General features: G+C 39.1%; 2 protein-coding genes across 2 annotated transcripts in view; both read left to right on the forward strand.

The window, feature by feature from the left end:
* Positions 1 to 6,349, forward strand: part of mcm2 (minichromosome maintenance complex component 2) — a 36,977-nt gene extending 30,628 nt beyond the window's left edge. Inside the window, exons 15-19 of the mRNA XM_079579245.1 lie at positions 410 to 574; positions 663 to 737; positions 2,400 to 2,582; positions 4,097 to 4,252; positions 6,202 to 6,349. Of these exons, the coding sequence (XP_079435371.1) occupies positions 410 to 574; positions 663 to 737; positions 2,400 to 2,582; positions 4,097 to 4,252; positions 6,202 to 6,312 (690 nt within the window). The 3' untranslated portion in view covers positions 6,313 to 6,349. The remainder of the gene's footprint in view (positions 1 to 409; positions 575 to 662; positions 738 to 2,399; positions 2,583 to 4,096; positions 4,253 to 6,201) is intronic.
* A 7,834-nt stretch (positions 6,350 to 14,183) lies between these two features.
* podxl2 (podocalyxin-like 2) overlaps positions 14,184 to 21,718 on the forward strand; it is a 47,863-nt gene continuing 40,328 nt past the window's right edge. The window contains exon 1 of the mRNA XM_079578391.1: positions 14,184 to 14,224. Coding sequence (XP_079434517.1) covers positions 14,194 to 14,224 — 31 coding nt within the window. The 5' untranslated portion in view covers positions 14,184 to 14,193. The remainder of the gene's footprint in view (positions 14,225 to 21,718) is intronic.

Consider the following 21,718-nt stretch of genomic DNA (forward strand, 5'->3'; position numbering starts at 1 on the left):
TGCCAAAGATGTCACACAAAAAATGGCAAAAATAACAAAAAATTGACGAAAAAAATGATTCAAAAAATGACACAACTGAACAAAAAGTGACAAAAAAATGGATGGAAAAATGACAAAATAACCAGACAAAAATGTGACAAAAATTTTTTCAAAAAATGAAGAAAAAAAATTACAAAAAAGTTACAAAAATGATGGGAAAAAAATATGATTTGAGGAAAAAGATCCATTTAGATGAGTTTTGTATATCTTAGCTTTCAAATGAGGCGTTACACTGGCCTACAGGATTTGGGTAAAGCTGAACAGGAGAAAATGCTCTTGGTTCAGGCGGGAGTTAAGAGGTTAAACATGTATTTCCTTGTTTCTTTTTCTGACAAAGCACAGTGTAATGATTTTAATTGTCTCCCTCCAGGACGAGATGTTGGCCCGTTTCGTGGTGGGCTCTCACATCAAGCATCACCCCGGGAACAAAGAGGCGGGCGCGGCCCTGGAGGAGGTGGTCCTGCCCAACTTCTCCGACGTGCCGACCATTCCCCAGGAGCTGCTGCGGAAGTACATCATCTACTCCAAAGAGCGGGTGCGCAGACTCTCGCTCTCTGAGTTTAGATAGTTATGACATAGTTACGTATTCATGAAGGAGTAACTCGTGTTTTTTTTGTCTGTAGATCCATCCTAAACTGAACCAGATGGATCAGGACAAAGTGGCTCGTATCTACAGCGACCTGCGAAAAGAATCAATGGTGAGGTTTTTGTACATCTGTGTGCCTTTTGGTCTTCTTAAAGTAGTAAGTTTACACCATTGTATGTATTTTGTGTTTATATCTATTTTTATGTTAGGAAAAAAACATAATGTAGCTGAAATGAACATGATTTCTGAGCAGAATTTTGCACCAGATAGTAGGGCTGAAACAACTAATCGATTAATCGACAACTAATCGATTACTAAAATAGTTGTCAATTATTTCAGTAATCGATTAATCGTTTTCTAGTGAACACAGACTAAAATAGAGCAAAAAAGACATGACAGTTATGTATTTTGGATGAAAACCAACTTTGTTTTTAAAGTGAGGGTCTGCAGTGTTTTGTACATTATAAATTTCACAAATATCTGTCTTTGTCTCGTCCAATCAGAAAGCAGAATTAGCACAAAGAGCCTCCTACAAATGTTTACTTTAAGTTTACTCCATCCACGTGTCCTCAAGCGGCGCCACTTTAGCTTTATGTGGTCAAAAAATTTAAAAAATACAATTTCCATGCACCTTTCACAGACAAGCGATTAATCGTAAAAATAATCGGTCGATTAATTGATTACCAAAATAATCGTTAGCTGCAGCCCTACCAGATATGTTCAGCACAGTGTGTTAATGCAAATGTGACCAACAGATATGAATACATTTCCTGATTTTAAATAAAAAAAGGGAGGTGGAAAATGAGATCCCGAACATCTGTAAACTTAAATGAACAACAATTCACTTTTAACCTCTTAAAACAGCACTAAGTAACGTGTTTACCTTAATAAATCCTTTCCGTAGTCCCTGTGGGGGTAATACAAGTGTTAAAGGAACAGGCCACCGTTTTTACATACAGAGATATGTTCTTACCTCACTTTTACCAAGCTCTTCCACGTGTTCCCTATTTAAATAAAGTTACGTGAAGTGTTTTCATGCGAAGTATATTTACACAGAAATGTAACATGTCGATTTTATAAGCAAATAAAAAGGGGAACTATATTGTGAGGCGTAATGATACGAGGAGCACAACGTCCGCGCAGTAACTCCTAAAGACTTCCCCGCTCACTTCCGTCAATAACCTTTAGGAGTAAACCCCCCCGGAGCTGCTGTCAAAGCGAAACGTAACGCCTACATATTGAACAGAGCATCGCACTGTCACAAAGACCTGATTCGAGTCTATTTGTCAGTGCGGGCCGGTGTTGACCCACTGGACACAAGCTAAAAGTGGCTCCAGGTCATTGTTTTACAGCAGTTTTCCTTTAGGCTCAGTCCCAATAGCTCCAGCCAAATCTAACCAACAGCCTGATTAACAAACATGTATGACACTTATTCCTTTACTTACTAGATTATTTTTAAAAATATTACACTTTACATTTTGGTCTATACTTGTATTTTACTTCCCATATATTAAGTTTTTGCACAAATTGGAAATACATGGGTCCAAATGCAGAGGAGATGTGTAATAAAAAATATTGGTCTAGGCTACATTGCCTATATACAGTAGCCTCTATCTACCTCTATCTATCTTTTAAAGTACCGATAAGAGCACCATTAAAGTACCGGATCGATAAGGAGTATCAATAAAAGTCCTGGTTGAGCCACAGAAAGTTGAGGATTTTCTTTCACTTTAAGCCCTGTGTGTGGTTAGACGTGACTGTGTTTGGTCCGCAGGCCACGGGCAGCATCCCGATCACGGTGCGTCACATCGAGTCCATGATCCGGATGGCGGAGTCTCACGCTAAGATGCACCTGCGGGACTACGTGGTGGAGGACGACGTGAACATGGCCATCCGCGTCATGCTGGAGAGCTTCATCGACACGCAGAAGTTCAGCGTGATGAGGAGCATGAGGAAGGTGAGGATCAGGACACGAACTCCTTCAACTGCCGGTTTCCCAAATGTTTTCCTTATCACGATTTCTATTTTCTACATATACAAATTAATCAAATATATTGGTATCAAGTGCACAGTCTTTATTTGGTTTGTGGCATTAAAAGTATTATATACCATGGTCCGGGTGAATACTCTGTTCTGATTGGCTGGAGGATGTCCGTTAAAAGTGATTATGCCCACAGCCCGGCAACAGTTAAATAACAGTTAAATAACAGTTAAATCACATTTTATAGATACAGGCGGCTTCGTGTTATAGAAGGGGGCAAAAGAAGATAGAGTTTTTAGAGGGGCCGGTATACATGAAATAAAAACTGCAATAAAATCGTTCTCTAATGGAAAAACAGCAGGAAATGGATACACGGTAGAATTCCTTAAATGCTTTCCAGATTCCCTCATTCCATTTCTGACCATATTGTTTAATGATATTATAAAAAAGCAATCCATGCCTCCAACTGTGCGGCAGGTCTCCTTATCCTGGCCAGGACTATCAGATAATGAGTAGTTATAGACTGCTGAGCGTTCTAAATAATGATTACAAGTTGTTTGCAAAATGACTTGCCAAACGAACGGAAAAGGTGATTCCAAAGTTAATCCACTTTGACCAAACCGGATTTATTAAAGGCCGTTTGGCCTCAAACAACATAAGGAGGTTATTGCATGTAATGAAGAGAAAGCCTTCCACAGAATAGAATGTTCTTTCTAAATATGGTTTTGGTCCAAAAACAGTAGTTTTTGAATAATTAGAGAAAATCTACATTTTTTCAAAATTGTTTTCCCCCTTAACAGTTTTCAAACATGACCATATATGGGCGATTCCAGAGATGCCGTCAAGGGAGAATTTGGAGAAAAATCTAAACTTTCTCTAATTATTCAAAAACTACTTCAACAAACGCTGAAATATGAATATAGTTTCTACTAAATAAAGATACAAAGACATGGAGCAAAGTGGTTCAACAGCCCATAAATACATAAACAACGGAGAATGCTAACATGATGCTACATGTTAGCATCGGGCTAATGCGGTTAGCTAGCACTAGCTACAGCTGCCGTTTTTTCACTACTACTGAACTACTACTACTATTTATGTGATAAATAAGTTCATATTCCACCAGAAAATGGCTAAAAAGAGGGAAAAATGTGTTTCTCTAAAGATTCTATCTTGCCCCCTTCTACGACGAGATGCGTCTGTATCTATTGCAGCTGTTTCTATAGTAACAAACAATTGAGCTGGAACTAGCTCCAGGTAAAACGGCTTAAAAAGTGAGAACTCCTGCCCAGGGACTTAAAAACAAATAAAGCAAACAGGCCCCGATGAAAGGTTTCAGTTCGCAGGACTTGCATGTTGTCCCTTTTGAAAATCAAGTATTGCGCAGGTTAGTTTGTAAAAGTATCACACCTCAGCCCCTCCTGAGTCGTGTAGCAAACCTTCTAAACCTTCTTATATCCTAACCCTCTTTATTGTTTGTTTCCTCGCAGACGTTTGCGCGGTACCTGTCGTTCCGCAGAGACAACAACGAGCTGCTGCTGTTCATCCTGAAGCAGCTGGTGTCGGAGCAGGTGGCCTATCAGAGGAACCGGTACGGGGTGCAGAACGACTCCATCGAGATCCCCGAGAAGGACCTGCACGACAAGGTGAGCGCCGCGTCTACGACGTGCTGCACCGCCGGCCAGGGGGGCCGGACTGGGACTGAAAAACAGCCCTGGACTCTGGTCAGCCTGGTCCAAATGAACGTAAATGAGACACTTAACCCAGAGCATTTTCTCCAGTTCGGCTTTACCCAAATCTAAAAGCTTCTTGACTGGAGAGCAACACTGTGACGCCTCATCTTAAAGCTCAAATCTAGGAAAGTGATGCTAACTTTTTGTCACGTTGTCGCTGCATTTTTTTGTGTCTTTTTGGCGTTTTTTTGGTCACTTTTTCGTTGTTTTCTTCTCTTGTTTTTCTGGGGTTTTTTTTCATGTTATTGTTTGTTTTTTATCGCTTTTTTTCATCGCTTTGTCGTCACATTTTGTCACTTTTTTTGCTGCTTTTCCATTACTTTTTTTGTGGCTTTTTGCCGTGTTTTCGTTGCTTTTTTGTCACTTTTTCGTCTCTTGTTTTTCGCCTTTTTTTTCCTGTTTTTTCATCACTTTTTTCATCGCTTTGTCGTCACGTTTTCCTCACATTTTGTTGTGTTTTTGTCACTTTTTTGTTGCTTTTCCAGCACATTATTGTTTTCGGATGCTTTTCTTTTAACCCCTTAACTCCCACCTGAACCGAGCACATTTTCTGCAGTTTGGCTTTACCCCAATCCAAAAGCTTCTGGGAAAAAGGTGAGAGAATAGTGACAAAACTGAGACGAAAACAATGATGAAAATGTGACAAAAAAGAGAGAAAAGTTTGACAAAAAAGTGACGAAATATTGATGAATAAGTGGCAAAAAATGTGACAAAAATGACAAAAGAATTACAAAAATGTGACAAAAAAATTACAAAAATGTGACAAAAATTTTACAAAAAAATGACAAAAATTGGACCAAAAAAAAAAAAAGGGCCAAAAAAATGAGTTACAAAAATGAGTTGAATGCCCAACAAAAAAATGATGGAAAAAAAATTGTGAGGAAAAAGATCCTCTCGGTTCAGGCGGCCAGAATACAGGACATATGGCCAGTCCGCCCCCGTCTGTCGCCATGAGCGGTCGGCCATGATCATGATGGCGGGGTTTATATCAGCGGAAAAGTGCAGGGAAAGTCCTGTCGAATGTGGAGTCAGGCTCGCTCATGCCCGGCCTCTGATGCTTGTGACTCTGGCTTTGTCTTCCAAAATATCAGACACTGCTTGATGTCGTCTTTGATCGAACAACGGTTCTAAGATTTTCCCCACAACGAGTGATCATTCATCGCAGAGAATTTATACTGCTGTATTTGTTGACTCTCATTATCTTAAAGGGATATTTCAGGATATTTGACATAGGGCCTCATTTCCTCGTTAAACAGAGTGTTGCTGATTTCTGGAGATTTTTTTTGTAATTCAAGCAGTTCTTATTTGAAGAGTTTCTTGGCGCTAGTGCATTTCTACGGTATCAGCTAACTATATAAATGTCCGTCGATGGAGTAATTTTAACCCTTTATTATTTAAAAGACCTTATATTTGAGCAGCATCAGCTTCGTGGTTGTATAAGCTACGCGGCGGCGGAGTGATCTGCTAGAAAATAGTCCCTCAAAATGTGATCATTCATGTGATGCAGGTCAGTTATATTCCAAACATTACTCTATGGACACAGACGTGTATATGGTTAGTCTGGTGTTATAAGTGATTTGCCTCAGGTGCTCTGTGGAGCGGGTCACACTGTTTTTAATGCAGGCTAGCTGATACCATAGAAACGCACTAGCCTTGTATTAGCCTAGCGCCACGAAACTCTTCAAACAGAAGAACTGCATGAATTACAAAAAAATATATATATCCAGAAATCAGCAACACTCTGGATAACTATGAAACGAGGCAAATATCCTGAAATATCCCTTTAAGTTGTAAAGTGTTTAAGGGCCTGAACAGAACATACAATTGTCTTCACTTTTCTAACCCTCTTCTTTCCTCTTTAGGCTCGTCAGATCAACATCCACAACCTGTCGGCCTTTTACGACAGCGACATGTTCAGATCCAACAAGTTCAGCCACGACCTGAAGAAGAAGCTCATCGTGCAGCAGTTTTAGACGCCGACCGTCTCTGCTCCTGTCGGACTAAACATCACATTCACCGTATTTTAGGACAAACACGGTCGTGGACTCATGTTTCATCAGGTTTGGACCTTTGCTGCTCTGAAGTGTTCAATGCTTGGCTGAAAGTGTTACTAAACATACGTTAAGTAGAAAATGAATTGTCAAAAAAACAATATTTGAATTGAACACAGAACGCACTTGTCAAAGCGATTGTCCTTCACATGTTGTGTTGGCCTTTACTGTAAATAAATGTACATGTTCTCACTGTGTTCAACATTCTTCAAGATTCATTGAAGCTGGAAAAAAAATGCTCTTGAAGTTGTTTAACTGCAGTCATTATATTGTAATGTAATGTATGGTTTTGATATTAAAAGATGTTGTGAACTTTGTTATTGGAGCTTTATTTGTGCATTTTGTTTTCTTTTACACACAGATTGAAACTACTTTAGCTTTACCTTTGAGCGTTGGCCTCTTCGAAGGGAATCCTTTGTTTAGACTTAAAACGTTGGCCTCCATCCATATCTTTACTTCTTGAATGCAATCCAACAAAGATGAGACAGAAATGTTGTCACTTTTTTGCTGCTTTTCCATTACTTTTTTTGTGGCTTTTTGCCGTGTTTTCGTTGCTTTTTTGTCACTTTTTCGTCTCTTGTTTTTCGCCTTTTTTCCCCCTGTTTTTTCATCACTTTTTTCATAGGTTTGTCGTCACGTTTTCCTCACATTTTGTTGTGTTTTTGTCACTTTTTTTGTTGCTTTTCCAGCACATTTTTGTTTTCTGATGCTTTTCTTTTAACCCCTTAACTCCCACCTGAACCGAGCACATTTTCTCCAGTTTGGCTTTACCCCAATCCAAAAGCTTCTGGAAAAAAGGTGTGAAAATAGTGACAAAACAGACGAAAACAATGATGGAAATGTGACAAAAAAGTGAGAAAAGTTTGACAAAAAAGTGACGAAAAATTGAATAAGTGGTAAAAAATGTCACAAAAATGACAAAAATAACAAAAAAGTGACAAAAAATTACAAAAATGTGACAAAAATTTGACCAAAAAAAAGGACAAAAATTAGACAAAAAAATAATAAAAAGGGCCAAAAAAAATGAGTTACAAAAATGAGTTGAATACCCAACAAAAAAATGATGGAAAAAAAATCGTGAGGAAAAAGATGCTCTCGGTTCAGGCGGGAGTTGAGAGGTTAAGCTTTTGAAATTGTAATATTTGTAAATTCTTCTAATGTTCTCGACACTTGTGACAGCGCCGTCGGCCCTCTGGCTTCCTTCTGTCACCCTTTTGCAAGGAATCTCAGTGTGTTTGTAGACGATGAATTTAAATTTGAGAAACATATAAATCATGTTGTCAAATCAAGCTTTTTCCACCTTAAACCCCTAAGCAAGGTGAAACACTGAGAAAGCCATTCATGCTTTTATAACGTGACTTGATTATTGTAATTCTGTGTACACTGGTCTTGGTCAGCGTTCAATCCGTTGCCTCCAGGGGGCGCTAAACGCAGCTGCTCGTCTCCTTACAGGGACCAGAAGGCGACAGCACATCACCCCTGTGTTAGCTGCTCTACACTGGCTCACTGTGTGTTATAGGATGAGGTTGTTGTCTTTAAATGTCTCCATGGCGCTGCTCCTCTGTATCTGTCTGAGCTTCTGGTGCTCGGGCTCTGAGATCTGCTGATCTGCTGCTTTTAGAGGTTCCTCGCTCCAAATATGTGACTAAAGGGGACGGGGCTTTCTCTGTGGAACGACCTGCCTCTCCACATCAGAGCTGCTCAGACACTGGACCAGTTTAAATCGTTGCTTAAGACACACTTTTATGCAAAAGCTTTTAACTCTGTCTAGCTCATACCTGGTCAAATCTTAGCTGTTAGTGCTTTGCTGTTTTGTATATTGCGTTTTGTTTCTTGTATTTATATATTTCTTGTTCTGTACTGTAGACCTTTTGTGAAGCACTTTGGCAGGGGCGGACTGGGACTGAAAAACGGCCCTGGACTCTGGCCCAAATTAGAGTAAACGCACACTTTCCCAAAGACATGTTTTAACCTCGAACCACCCGCATGAACGGAGTGCATTTTCTCCAGTTCGGCTTTACCCAAAACTAAAAGCTTCTCGACTAGACTGTCACGTTTTGTCATGTTGTCGCCGCATTTTTGTCACTCTTTTTGTGGCTTTTTCATTACTTTTTTTCTGGTTTTTCGACGTGTTTTTGTCACTTTCTTGTGTTTTTTGTTGCTCTTCCGGCACATTTTTGTTCCGTTTTCATCACAGTTTTTGTTGCTATTTTGATGCTTTTCTTTTAAGCTTTTAGATTTGGGTAAAGCTCAGTCAAAGTGAGTTCACAGGTTACACTTCCCAGATTTCTGCAGCTAATCAGACTCAAGCATCCTCCCGTGTCGACCAATGAGACGAGCTTTTCCTGTGAACCAGCCTGTCGGGTCCAATCAGGAGGGAGGGGGAGGGGCTTGATGGTTTACTTTTGAAAACTCTGTTCCTGCTCTCCTCGTTTTGCAAACTGAGAAGGGCTTTCTGGTCCAAGAAGGGAGGAGTTTACTTTCAAATGTCACTCTCCTCACTTTGCAAACTTACAGACTATCACTTTAAGGCGGGGGGTAAGAGGTTAAGGAGAAAATTGGCCCTTCTGTGCTCTTCCAGAATGGACGTGTGGCCAGTCCGCCCCTGCACTTTGGTCAACAGCAGTTGTTTTAAATGTGCTATATAAATACATTTGAGGAGGGCCGCCATTGCTGTAGTACCTCCATTTTGCCACTAGGCCCCCATTGAAAAGCATTGGAGTTTAGACGCCTTAAAAACAACTTTAACGCCTGGTTTAAATTGTTTCAACACTAGACTAGGCTGGATCTTCCTCCTGTGATAACGCTGGGTTAGTCACTATTCAAGAAACCAGGCTTGTTTGCGTGAGAAGAATGTTTGTAATCTGGTACTTAATGAGGCTCGGACTGTTAGCATTGGAGCAGCGCGAGCTACAAGTCACGCAAGGGCGGAGTCTACGGTGAAGATCCCGCCCTTATGTCCTTTTTAGGAACATGCTTCGTCAGAGCTGGGGGGGAGGAGTCTGTGAATCCTCCATGAATTCCCCCTTGACCGTGGTCATTATGGTAAACGGGGAGGAGTGAGCAGAAGACGTCTATTATTTTTTACAGTCTATGATTTTCCCCCTTGGCTAAAAAATCCATTAATAAACTAAGGACACTGTACTTAAAACTTCCTATTCAACCAAAAGCCAAAGAGACACACTTTAAAATTATGAATGCTGTTTATCCCTCAAAAGTATTGCTAAAAAAGCGTTTTAATATTGATGATAATACATGTACTTTCTGTGAGAACAATGTGGAGACAACGGATCATATTTTTTTTGAATGTACCAAGACTCAAATATTTTGGAAGAACTTACAGGACTGGATACAACGGCAAATTGAAATCCCAATCCCCATCTCAAGAGACAGCATCACTTTTGGAACTCTTCTTCAGAACAAGAACAATCAAATGTGTTATAATGTAGTTCTCTGTCTCGGAAAATTCTTTATACATAAACAAAAAATACTTAAATCATCCTCAAACTTTAAACGGTTTCTTGTGGACTTTGACAGTTATTTAAAATCCCTCAAATATAGAAGCACCAATAATAACGAATATATTTATGAATCTGTTTATGAACTCCTGAGTAATACCCAGACCTGTGTAACCCCTTGGAAGTACATTAACCTCTAACTATACTGCACCTTGTTGTTTTATTTATGTATGTTTTTTTCTTTTACTGCTTGTGAACATTGTAATCTGAACAGATCATCAATAGTGCTTTACTTGTTTTGTACATGTAATTGTAAATAAAAATAATAATAAAAAAAATAATTAAAAAAAAGATTTTCCCCCTTGGCGAGGCCACGCCCCCTTCTACGACGAGATGCCGTCTGTATCTATGGAGATTTTATAAGATAAAACTCTGGAGTTCACATTAAAACACTTGGACACCACAGTGAGTTACGTGTTGACCAGTAGTGACTCAGCAGCTAACGGAGCTGATCCACTGCTTTTTTCCTTCACTTTTTAAACCGTGTTTAGCTAATGTCGGTCTATGGGGAATGTATGCGAACTTGGTAACCACGGTAACGGCGGATTTTCCTGAACTACTAGTTCTCGTTCAATAAAATGCTTTTATCGTTTGATGTACGACATAGGTCTGTTTCACATGTCTGCCTTAAACGTTTATAAAAGTTCATCAAATTTAATTCCACTACCATTCCAGTCAATCAAAGGGGCGCACGACCTATTTTGCGCGCCGGTTACCATGGAGACCCATGTTTGTCAATAGGTACAGACGCATCTCGTCATAGTAGGGGGCGTGGCTTCGCCGAGGGAGAAAATAGAATCTTTAGAGAAACGCAATTTTCCCTCTTTTTTGGCGTTTTCTGGTGGAATATTAACTTATTTATCACATAAATAAAGTCAAGTCTAAATATGGATATTTTCTCACAGCAGATTGTTCAGTAGAAGTGAAAAAACGGCAGTTGTAGCTCACGCTAGCTAACCGTTAGCATTAGCCCGATGCTAGCATGTAGCATCATGTTAGCATTCTCCGTTATTCATGTATTTATGGGCTGTTGAACCACTTTGCTCCTCTCCATGTCTTTGTATCTTTATTTAGTAGAAACTATATTCATAATTCAGCATTTGTTAAAGTAGTTTTTGAATTGCTGGGTTGCAGGTGACGTCACAACAATCTAAAGGCCTATACTATTATATAGAGGAAAAATGATTTTGTTTTTGAGGAAATTTTTGGTCTTTTACAGATAGATCATGGACACAGTGACTGATGTTAATGATCATTTTTCTAATCCATACATTTTCTTTGTAACTACGACTTGCGAAAGTGTAATGCTGTTAATAGGAAAAACTGGCTCCTGCCCCCCGCTGGGCCCGATGACATCATCACATTCTAGAACCTGCAACCCAGCAATAATTAGAGAAAGTTTAGATTTTTACCCAACTTGTTTCCCCCTTAACTGTTTTTAAACATGACCATATATGGGCGATTCCAGAGATGCCGTCTGTATCTATGGAAAATGTATGCTAGCTTGGTGACCACGGTAACGGTGGATTTTCCTGAACTGCTAGTTCTTGTTCAATAAAACGCTTTTATCATTTGATGTATGACATAGGTCTATTTTTCACATGTCTACCTTAAAGTTTATAAAAGTTTATCACATTTAATTCCACTGCCAGACCATTTTAGTCAGTCAAACGGGCCCACGACCTGTTTTGCGTGACGTCAGACCCGCCATGTTTGTCAATGCTGGTTGAGATTTCCCACAGACGAACTTTAGCTAAAAATAAATAAATAAAAAGAATAAAAAGTGGAGGTGGAAAAAGACTGCGGTGTATGTGTTTTGATTAAACCATACTAATTAAATCGCCATTATTTTGTTTATTTATTAGGGTGAATATGGGTAAAGTGGGACACTTTTTGAAAATTCAGTTTCCACCTCATTTTTGGTTTGGAATTAAATACCAAAGTCTTTAATGTTGTATATTTTTAAAAAGCTTTAGATTCTATTTTACACCAGTGGAGGAAAAAAAGTCAAATGTTTAACACAGAAGTTATAATTTTGCCTCAAACACAGGTTGGTCCAATGATACATTTTTCGAGGTGCTATTGGTAAAGTGGGACATGGTATTTTTTGTATTCAAAATCATTAATATTATTGTAGCAAATACTTTTTTGAATATGTGAAGAGGTTGTGAATGATAACAACAGAGAATGGTTGTAGTGGTTGTTCTAACTGTCGTGTGAGACATCGGCCCATCATGCACCTGTGTCTGATGTGCAGCCTGTGCCGTCAGACATGTTCCAGTGTGGAAGAACTAACCGGGAGCTTTGGCATAAACTGAAAACGAGTGGCAGGACAATGGAAGAATAATACTGTAAAGTGCCTTCATCAGATTTACTTTTGTTTATAAATGAGTGAGGAATAACATGAAGGACACGCCCAAAAAACACATGTTAATCTGTGAACTCAGGCCGCCTTCGATTGGTGAAGTATATGGGAACAAACATGTTTTAAAGATTTGCAAGGAAATATATCTTCATTTTTTTTTTTAATCTACAGTTAAAGAACTTAGAAACCTAAGAAAGAACAACTTCATGTTGAAATGTTGCTAAACGGCGATCAAGAGTTCATAGTGAACAAGAACTACAGTTAAAACTTCAGTCAGAAATGTGATCATCAGAAAACTTGATCAAAACAAGAAATATAGAGTTAAATTGATCTAATTTGAAGATGTGTGAATAAAAGAAACACCGAATACCCAGGATTTTCCACAAAAATACACTGTCCCACTTTACCAATAGCACGTTGGTAAAGTGGGACAGCGATAAAATCTCTTATAAAAATAAAAGTATAAAGAGTAAACATGTGATTTTGAGATGTTTTGTTTGCAGATGCATTTCCTTATATAATGTATCAACAAAAATCTGCATCTGTTAGTTTTAAAAAGTTATGACCTTAAATAAATCCCCAAATGCTCTGTCATTGAACACACCTCCGCTTTTTCACTACTTGGTGGTAGATTATGGTTTGCCACCACACATGAAGTGAACTTGTATCCACAGAACCATTATTTTCTTATCCTGCACATTCTAATTATTGGGTGTGTTTGTATTTTTAGTAATAAAATATGACACTTTAAAAAATAATTATGATTAAAGTTACGTGTCCCACTTTACCCATATCACATGTGTTCTGATGTAAACCATAGGGCTGTGCAATTAATCGAAATTCGATTACGATTTCGATTACAACAATAAACGATTACAAAATTAGCATAATCGCAAAAAATCGATTATAATTTTTTTTTTCAATTTTTTTTTTTTTTTTTTCAAAAAAAAAATTTTAAAATTTTTTTTTCCACATTTGTTTTTTCTAATTTTTAATTTTTGGATTTTTGTCTTTTTTTGCTGGATTTTTGACATTTTGTTGATGTTGTTTTGTCATTTTTTAGTCATTTTTTTGCTGGATTTTTGTCCATTTTTTGCTGGACTTTTGTCTTTTTTTGATGGATTTTTGTCATTTTGTTGATGTTTTTTGTAATTTTTTTGGTCATTTTTTAGTCATTTTTTTGCTGGATTTTCGTCACTTTTTTTGCCTGATTTTTGTCTTTTTTTGCTGGATTTTTGTCACTTTTTTGATGTTTTTTTGTCATTTTTTTTGCTGGATTTTTGTCACTTTTTTGATGTTTTTTTGTCATTTTTTTGCTGGATTTTCGTCACTTTTTTTGCCTGATTTTTTTAAAGGCAACAAATAATCGTTTGAATAATCGTGAATTCAATTATGACAAAAATAATCGGGATTATTATTTTTTCAATAATCGAGCAGCCCTAGTAAACCACACTAATTAAATCGCCATTATTTTATTTATTTCTTATTCAATTTTGTTTATTATTTCTGCAAATCCGGTGATGCTCAGTGATGTTTGTGAATGCACCTCCACAGTCAAAACCCATTCTGATAAATTCATGCATGTCATTCAGATCAGTGTAAACAGCGACCCCTCGCGGCCGGACAGCGCCTCTCTCTCTCTCCCCTCTCTCTCCTCCTGCCTCCTCGGTGCAGCAGCAGCAGCAGCAGCAGCAGCTCAGAGCCGCCGTGACCGCTGCTCCCTCTGCCCAGTGTCCGCCGCCACCTGTCCCTCCGTCTGTCCTTTACCCTCCGCGCGCCTCCGCCACGCGCCGCGCTGCGCCCTGACTCCACCGCGCCTCCACCGCCCGCCCGGAGAGCTCCTACAACGGCAGAAAACACCCACAACAACAACCCCCGTGGTCCGTCCGTTCAGAACCCGAGCCGTGCACTGCAGCAGACATGAGGGGCCCGCTCTGCGTTCTGCTCCTGGGTAAGAACTCCTTCATTTCATCCACGTCTGCGTAAACGCGCGTTAACCTGCAGACAGAAAACTGCACGCGCGTCATTCGTGTCGCTGGCGTGGCTCGTGTGTTGCAATGTTATGACTCAGAGAGAAGCATGTGGTTGTTGTGTGGGAGGCTCTTACACCAGCACGGACTGCGGTGTTGCCTTCACTGCAATCCCTCCGTGTCGTTACCGCGCAGTAACGGAGCGGGGTTTTGGCACCGGAGTCATGGATGAGACTGTGAGGACGCGCGGCCTGTTTGCAGCAGATTCTGCAGATTCTGAGGGTCTTATGGGGGGAAACATCCTTATTGTGTGTGAACGCAGCGTGACAGGGGCGGACCGGCCATATGTCCAGTCTGGAGGGGCACAGAAGGGCCACTGGTCCCGCCGCAACCGAGCTTTACCCGAATCTAAAAGCTGAAAAGAAAAGCGTCAAAATGGCGAGAAAAAGAGAAAAACATGGGCAATAAAACACAAGAAAAAATGATAGAAAAAATAATTAAAAATGTGATAAAAATGTGACAAAAATGTGACAAAAATTCAACAAAAATGTGACAAAAATTCAACAAAAAATCAACAAAAAAGTGACAAAAATTCAACAAAAATTCAACAAAAATGTGACAAAAATGTTTGAAAAATAATTAAAAATGTGACAAAAAATCAACAAAAAAGTGACAAAAATTCAAAAAAAATTCAACAAAAATTCAACAAAAATGTGACAAAAATTCAACAAAAATGTGACAAAAAAGTGACAAAAATTCAACAAAAATTCGACAAAAATGTGACAAAAAATCAACAAAAAAGTGACAAAAATTCAACAAAAATTCAACAAAAATTCAACAAAAATGTGACAAAAATTAAACAAAAATGTGACAAAAAAGTGACAAAAAAGTGACAAAAATTCAACAAAAACTCAACAAAAAAGTGACAAAAAAGTGACAAAAATGTGACAAAAATGTGACAAAAAAGTGACAAAAATTCAATAAAAAATCAACAAAAAAGTGACAAAAATTCAACAAAAATGAAAAAAAAAGAAAAAAAAAACATACAAAAGGTGACCCAACACAGCAACAGCGTGAGGAAAAAGATGGGGGTCTTAGCTTTCAAAAGAGGACAGAATGCATTTGGTTTAGGCGGCGGTAAGAGGTTAAAACATGTATTTGTGGAAGTGTCTCATTTACGCTCATGTGGGCCGGGCTGGTCAGAGTCCAGGGCTGGTTTTCAGTCCCAGTCCGGCCCTGGGCTGTGGACAAGATAGATGGAGCTCAACCACAGGCTCGTCTTGTTCACTAAAAGCTGTGCACTTTGTTCAGTGGCTTGTAATAGGTTTATAGAAGCTGCCGCTAGTGCGATCTGAAATGGTTGCTGGTCAGATTATCCCTAAGAGAGTTTATCATAGTTTACTATAACAAAAGATTGAAATGAGTGATTGAAATGGTGAAGAAACAATGATTAAACTTGCCCAAAGAATGAACAAACCCTGAGTAAAATGGTGAAACGACACCGACTTCTTGTAGCTGAATGTTTGGGATTCATAAAAAATATCTTCTCGCTTGGATCCGGTACTTGCATTAAATATCCGTTCATAAGATCAGATTTGTCCATAAACGTAACATACCTATAGGCTAGAGAACGTGTTTGCTGCGTACAGTAAAATGAGACCTGAGTAGGGCTGGGTACAGTTAATTTTTCCAATATACTGGTAAAAATAGAGAAACGACTTAATGGCCAACTTGCATCTAGTCTCTCACAGAGGGGGTGTTCTGCTTTTGTCAGTCCCATAGCACCAGTCTATATCTCACTACAATGATGACAAACCTTCTGTTGGTCTGTAAATGCAGTAAATTAGAATAACTGCCTTGTATAAAATGTCTCTCTCAAAATGGCTGTAGTGAATGTCTTGAAATAGGCCTCTGTCTCTTTAAGAACCTCTGAGCCTTTAGACACGCCCCCTCCACACGCTGTCTGTGGCATCAGTGGGGAGGGGGTTCTGCTGAGGAGCAGTGGTTGGTTACTCGGCTGGTGACCAAAGCTCGGAGGCGTCTCCAGGAGGTGGGGGCGTTCCTAGGAGGACTCAGGCAAACCTATCCCTAAAATGGCCGCCATCAGAGTTTGTACAGATTACTCAGAAATACGTGAATGTGCCAAGGCAACACTTCAGGCATGTTTTTAATGAGGGAGTGACAGAATAACAGGATGGAAAGCTTGAAAAAGTCCATTTTGCAGAATACCCCCCCTTTAAGATGATAATTCTTTTTCCAGTGTACCTGTAAACGATGCTCGGTTTTCAATCCTGATGCCTGAACATCCCTACACTAAAATATTTGTCATGTGGAACTACAAACAGAACAATAATGATAATATATTCTTCCATATGAGACCAGTTATTTGACATTTGTATCATTTATTTGAGCTGAAACAACCGAGAAACTCCTTTAATACTTGGTCTCTGTTTTGAAATGCTGTTTTTTATTGGTTTAGAAGTTTGTGTTTTTACTCCTGGATGTGTTTAACGTGAGCACAGTCACTGAAAATATAATCATTCCCCAGTGTTTGAATCACCCGTTTTTGTTGCAGATTAATAAACACTTCTGGTCTCGTGCAGATCAGAGCTCCTCCATGTTCGGTGCTCGTCGCCCCCCCCCCTGTGCCTGGGCCTGTGTCGCCGGGGGATTTGGGGGAGGGTCCCGCCGGTGTAAGCTGATTTAGGAGGTGTTACGGCTCCACATTATAGGTTTTAAAGAGACTGTGTTGCATATGCCGGATGAATCAAACGTGCTGACATGTTGTGCTTAATGTAGGGTTAACAGGATTCCTTCTGGGGACGATCCACAGCCCGGTGGTTTTAACATGTTTTAGATCATCCCGTTATGGAGTTTGGTGTTTAACAAAAAAAGCTGAATATCAATAATGTTTTACAAGAAAAACGCCAACCTTTTCTCCCTAAGTTACAAACAGAAGATGCTTTGAGGAAACTTCAGGAGCGAGACACGTCATATTTACATAAAGGCGGCACATTAGTTTCCATTAAACATTTACCTAAATGCAGGTGGGGCGGCCGCTCTATCTGCTATTAGTCCCTGAGTTCCAATCTGAGGCCAGGACTCCCCCGACAGAGATTCTTCATCTCAGTGGGACTTTCCTGGTTAAAGGAACAGGCCAGCGTTTTTCCACACTGAGATATGTTCTTACCTGAGCTTTGGCGAGTTCTTTAGGACCTGTCTGATCTTCAGTCACGTAAACACAGCGCAGACGGCGTTAGCATTTAGCCTCTCCCTCTCTCCTCTATAGCTCCAAAACAGTATAAACTTCGTAACGTTCATTGTGTCTACTTGTGTTCTAGTATCGCTTTTTAGGTTGGTTTTGTCAGACACTAAGGTTAGAGATGTTAAAGATCTTTTACCTTTACATGTTTCAGCGCCATCTGCAGGCCGTCATCAGAAGTATCACCGGCGTGCGGTGACGTGTCACTTATCAGCTGTTCTTACTAAAGAGGCGTGACCAGTCTGACGGTCCCAACAATTGGTTGGTCATTGGTTCGGAAACCAATAAATTCAAACGCTGGATAAAAGAAGCCATAGAAATCAGGAAACGGAGCACCGACACCATCAACCGGGACGAAGGAGCGTTTCTCCTGTCCTACACCTGGGACACCCTCCCCCAATGATTACGCCCCCTGTCGCCCTGAATACACCGGGCGGCAGGGGGCGTGACCAGTCAGTCGGACCTGTTGGGACCGTCAGACTGGTCCCGCCTCCTGGTGGCAGGGGGCGTGGCCAGTCTGTCGGACCTGTTGGGACCGTCAGACTGGTCCCGCCTCCTGGTGGCAGGGGGCGTGGCCAGTCTGTCGGACCTGTTGGGACCGTCCGACTGGTCACGCCTCGGAAGTAAGAACAGCTGATAAGTGACACGTCACCGAACGCCGGTGATACTTCTGATGACGGCCTGCAGATGGCGCTGAAACATGTAAAGGTAAAAGATCTTTAACATCTCTAACCTCAGTGTCTGACAAAACGAACAAAAAAAGCGATACTAGCTCCAAAACAGGTCAAGATAGAAGCTACCAAGCTCTTCCACGTTTTCCCGATTTAAATATGGTTACGTGAAGTGTTCCACTACAAAGTATAATTACACACAATTAAACAATGTGGATTTTCTAAGCGGATAAAAGGGGGAACTATATTGTAAGGCGTAATAATACCAGGAGTAGTTTGGCATCCGCACAGTAAAGTGAAGATTACTGCGTTCCTCCGTTCACCCAGGTTACTCTGTTCGATCTAGACCGGCACTCCCGAGGGGGGGGGGGGGAGACACCATGTGAATAGTGATGAACAGACTACAGATAAATTAAATATTGTATCATGATAAGACAAAGTCTGCAGTAAGAAGAGGACAGCGCTCAGTGGACCGTACTTCCCACAGCAGTGTTCCTCCTGAGGCAGCTTCACTTCAGGCTGTGGGTCAGAGCTTTAACTGACCTGATTATAAGCTCATTCGAAGAGGTACGTTTTGAGCCTAGTCTTAAATATTAAGTCTTAAATATTAAGGTTGCTTCAGTGTCTGGTTTAAAAAGGTACCAGATAAAGTAAGGCTGCTCGATTATTGAAAAAATAATAATCACGATTATTTTTGTCATAATTGAAATAACGATTATTCAAACGATTATTTGTTGCCTTTAAAATAATCCATCAAAAAAGTGACAAAAATCCAGCAGAAAAAAAGACAAAAATCCAGCAAAAAAAGACAAAAATCCAGCAAAAAAAGACAAAAATCCATCAAAAAAGTGACAAAAATCCAGCAAAAAAAAATACAAAAATCCATAAAAAAGTGACAAAAATCCATCAAAAAAATTACAAAAATCCAGCAAAAAAAAGACAAAAATCCATCAAAAAAAGACAAAAATCCATCAAAAAAGTGACAAAAATCCATCAAAAAAAGACAAAAATCCATAAAAAAGTGACAAAAATCCATCAAAAAAATTACAAAAATCCAGCAAAAAAAAGACAAAAATCCAGCAAAAAAAGACAAAAATCCAGCAAAAAAAGACAAAAATCCATCAAAAAAAAAAATACAAAATCCAGCAGAAAAAAAGACAAAAATCCAAAAATTTTAAATTAGAAAAAAATATATATATATATATATATATATATATATATATATATATATTTTTTAAATTACAAAAAAAAATTATCGATTTTTTGCGATTATGCTAATTTTGTAATCGTTTACTGTTGTAATCGAAATCGTAATCGAATTTCGATTAATTGCACAGCCCTAAGATAAAGTGGCTGTATGAAAGTTTTTGCTCCTGCCATGTCTGTTTCAAAGGTTTGCACATGCTCAGTTCATCAGCCATGGTCAAAAAACAGGATGCTGTGTTTACATGGTGCAGTATCCTGGAAACTGTGGGAATATCCAGATTTCTAATAACCTGGATATCGGCTTATCCAGGAAACTGCGTTTGCATGAACTAGACAAAACCAGCACTGCAAAAAGTCAATATCAAGCATTGTCTTAAATGACTTGAATTGAGGAAATGTTTCTTGTTTTGAGCGGTTTTCACTCATTTAGACACTTTTCCCGATCGGACCGAGTTTGCTTTGCTTGTTTGAGGACATTTCAGACCAGTTCTAGGGTAAATCTCGCTTGAAATAGGAAAGTAAAAAACAAAAAATACTTCACATGAGGCTGAAAGGAACAGGCCACCGTTTTTCCACACTGAGATATGTTCTTACACAGCAAAAATGACAGTGTATATTCAACTCTATAGGAGTACATTTAACACCAATTTCGGGGTTTATTTGGGTCCAAATAGTTGGAGTACATTTAACACTGTCCATAGAGTTTTTTTTAAACACTGAGATTTAAACACTGTGAAGAGTAAAAATGTACCCTCATTGGCACTTCAATGACTATAACCCAGTGTTATGTGCCCACTTTAAAGAGTTAAAATATATTCCAACAAAGTGTTTATTGGCCACCGAAAAGAGCTAAAATGTAATCTTGCTCGGTGTAGCATTGCAACTGCAGTGTTCAAATTTACTCCAAATTAGTGTTTATTTGACACTAAAAATTAATCTTGCTCGGTGTCGTATTACAACTGCTGAGTGTTAATATTTACTCCAAATTAGTGTTTATTGGACACTACAAATTGCTAAAACTGAATCTTACTCGGTGTTGTATAGCAACTGATAGGAGTTAAAAAAAAATTATATACAATTTACAATCAATTAAAGCACATGCTACCAATACAAAAAGCACCAGTCAGTTTAAATTTCTTTCCATTAAAACTTTTTTTTATTGAACCTGTAACATGTTATTGAAATCTTCTTCAATGTCCTTGCAATGCTGAGCATGTAGTTCTCTACTGCGTAATGTTATGCTTGCATCATCATCACAGAAAACAGTTTGACAAGTATCCTTATCAGCTAAACAAAAACGGCAAAAAGAATTTGCGCTAAATGACTGAACATATCCAAGAAGTGTGTGCAATCCCAAATTGTCCCCAGTTACTTGAGCAACTGTCCCATTCAGAGGTTCATCAGAGAAAGGAACCTCAATTCCATTGTTCTCAAGAATTTTTAGGTCATGCATCAGCGGCTCTAGTATTGCATTGAATCCATACTTTTTTACATCGTCACTATGAAAAAGTGAAACAAGATGAATGTTCATCAGGGCAGAATTTATCTTTGGGGAAAAATTTCTTAAAATAAAATATATAATACCAATCTTATGGATGCCATGCTTTGACCCAAGTGGATTTGCCGTTTCAAATTCATCAAAAAATAACTGTATTTGAAGAGAATTAATTTTCTGAGAGAAAAGGGGGTGCTCTTTGAAGTATGTGCCATCACAAAAATCTTAATAAACATCACTCTGTTCACAAGATTGAACAAGGTAGTTTCTAATTTCTTTGTTTGAAAATATAAACTTTAAAGTTTCTAGTAAGGGGACATACACAAATTTATCTGTCACAGGAACTTGGTCATATCTGCCTGAAGCCCTATTCCTTCTAATGTCATACCTCACACCAAGTGGGATCTCAACTGGCTCCACCATGCCACACTTGTCATTAAAGTACCTTTTCCATTTTGTCTCTGTATTTACATGTGTGAATGGATTTTCAAGGGTTTCAAAAAAATTGCTTAATGTTGCCTGTGTATTTGTATCATTGGGGAATAAGTTTGCAACATCATGTTTTATATTTGAGTGTACTTCATGTACAAGCTCCTCCATATTCTCAACAACTGATGAAACAACTGTAGTTGGCACACCACTGCTTTTAAGTTTTGCAATAAGGGATGCACACATGTCTTGGGTATTTTTTTCTGTGACTTGCAGCACTAGTTGAACATTCTGCGTGTTCTGTTAGACAACTAGATGACAAATTATGTTGATCACAAACAGCAGCTGAAGGAGGGATTGGTTCTTCATCATCATTGCTATCACTATCATTTAGATTGCCATTGCAATGCTT

Source organism: Gobius niger (genome assembly GCF_951799975.1).
Source record: "Gobius niger genome assembly, chromosome: 20".
Lineage (NCBI taxonomy): Eukaryota > Metazoa > Chordata > Actinopteri > Gobiiformes > Gobiidae > Gobius > Gobius niger.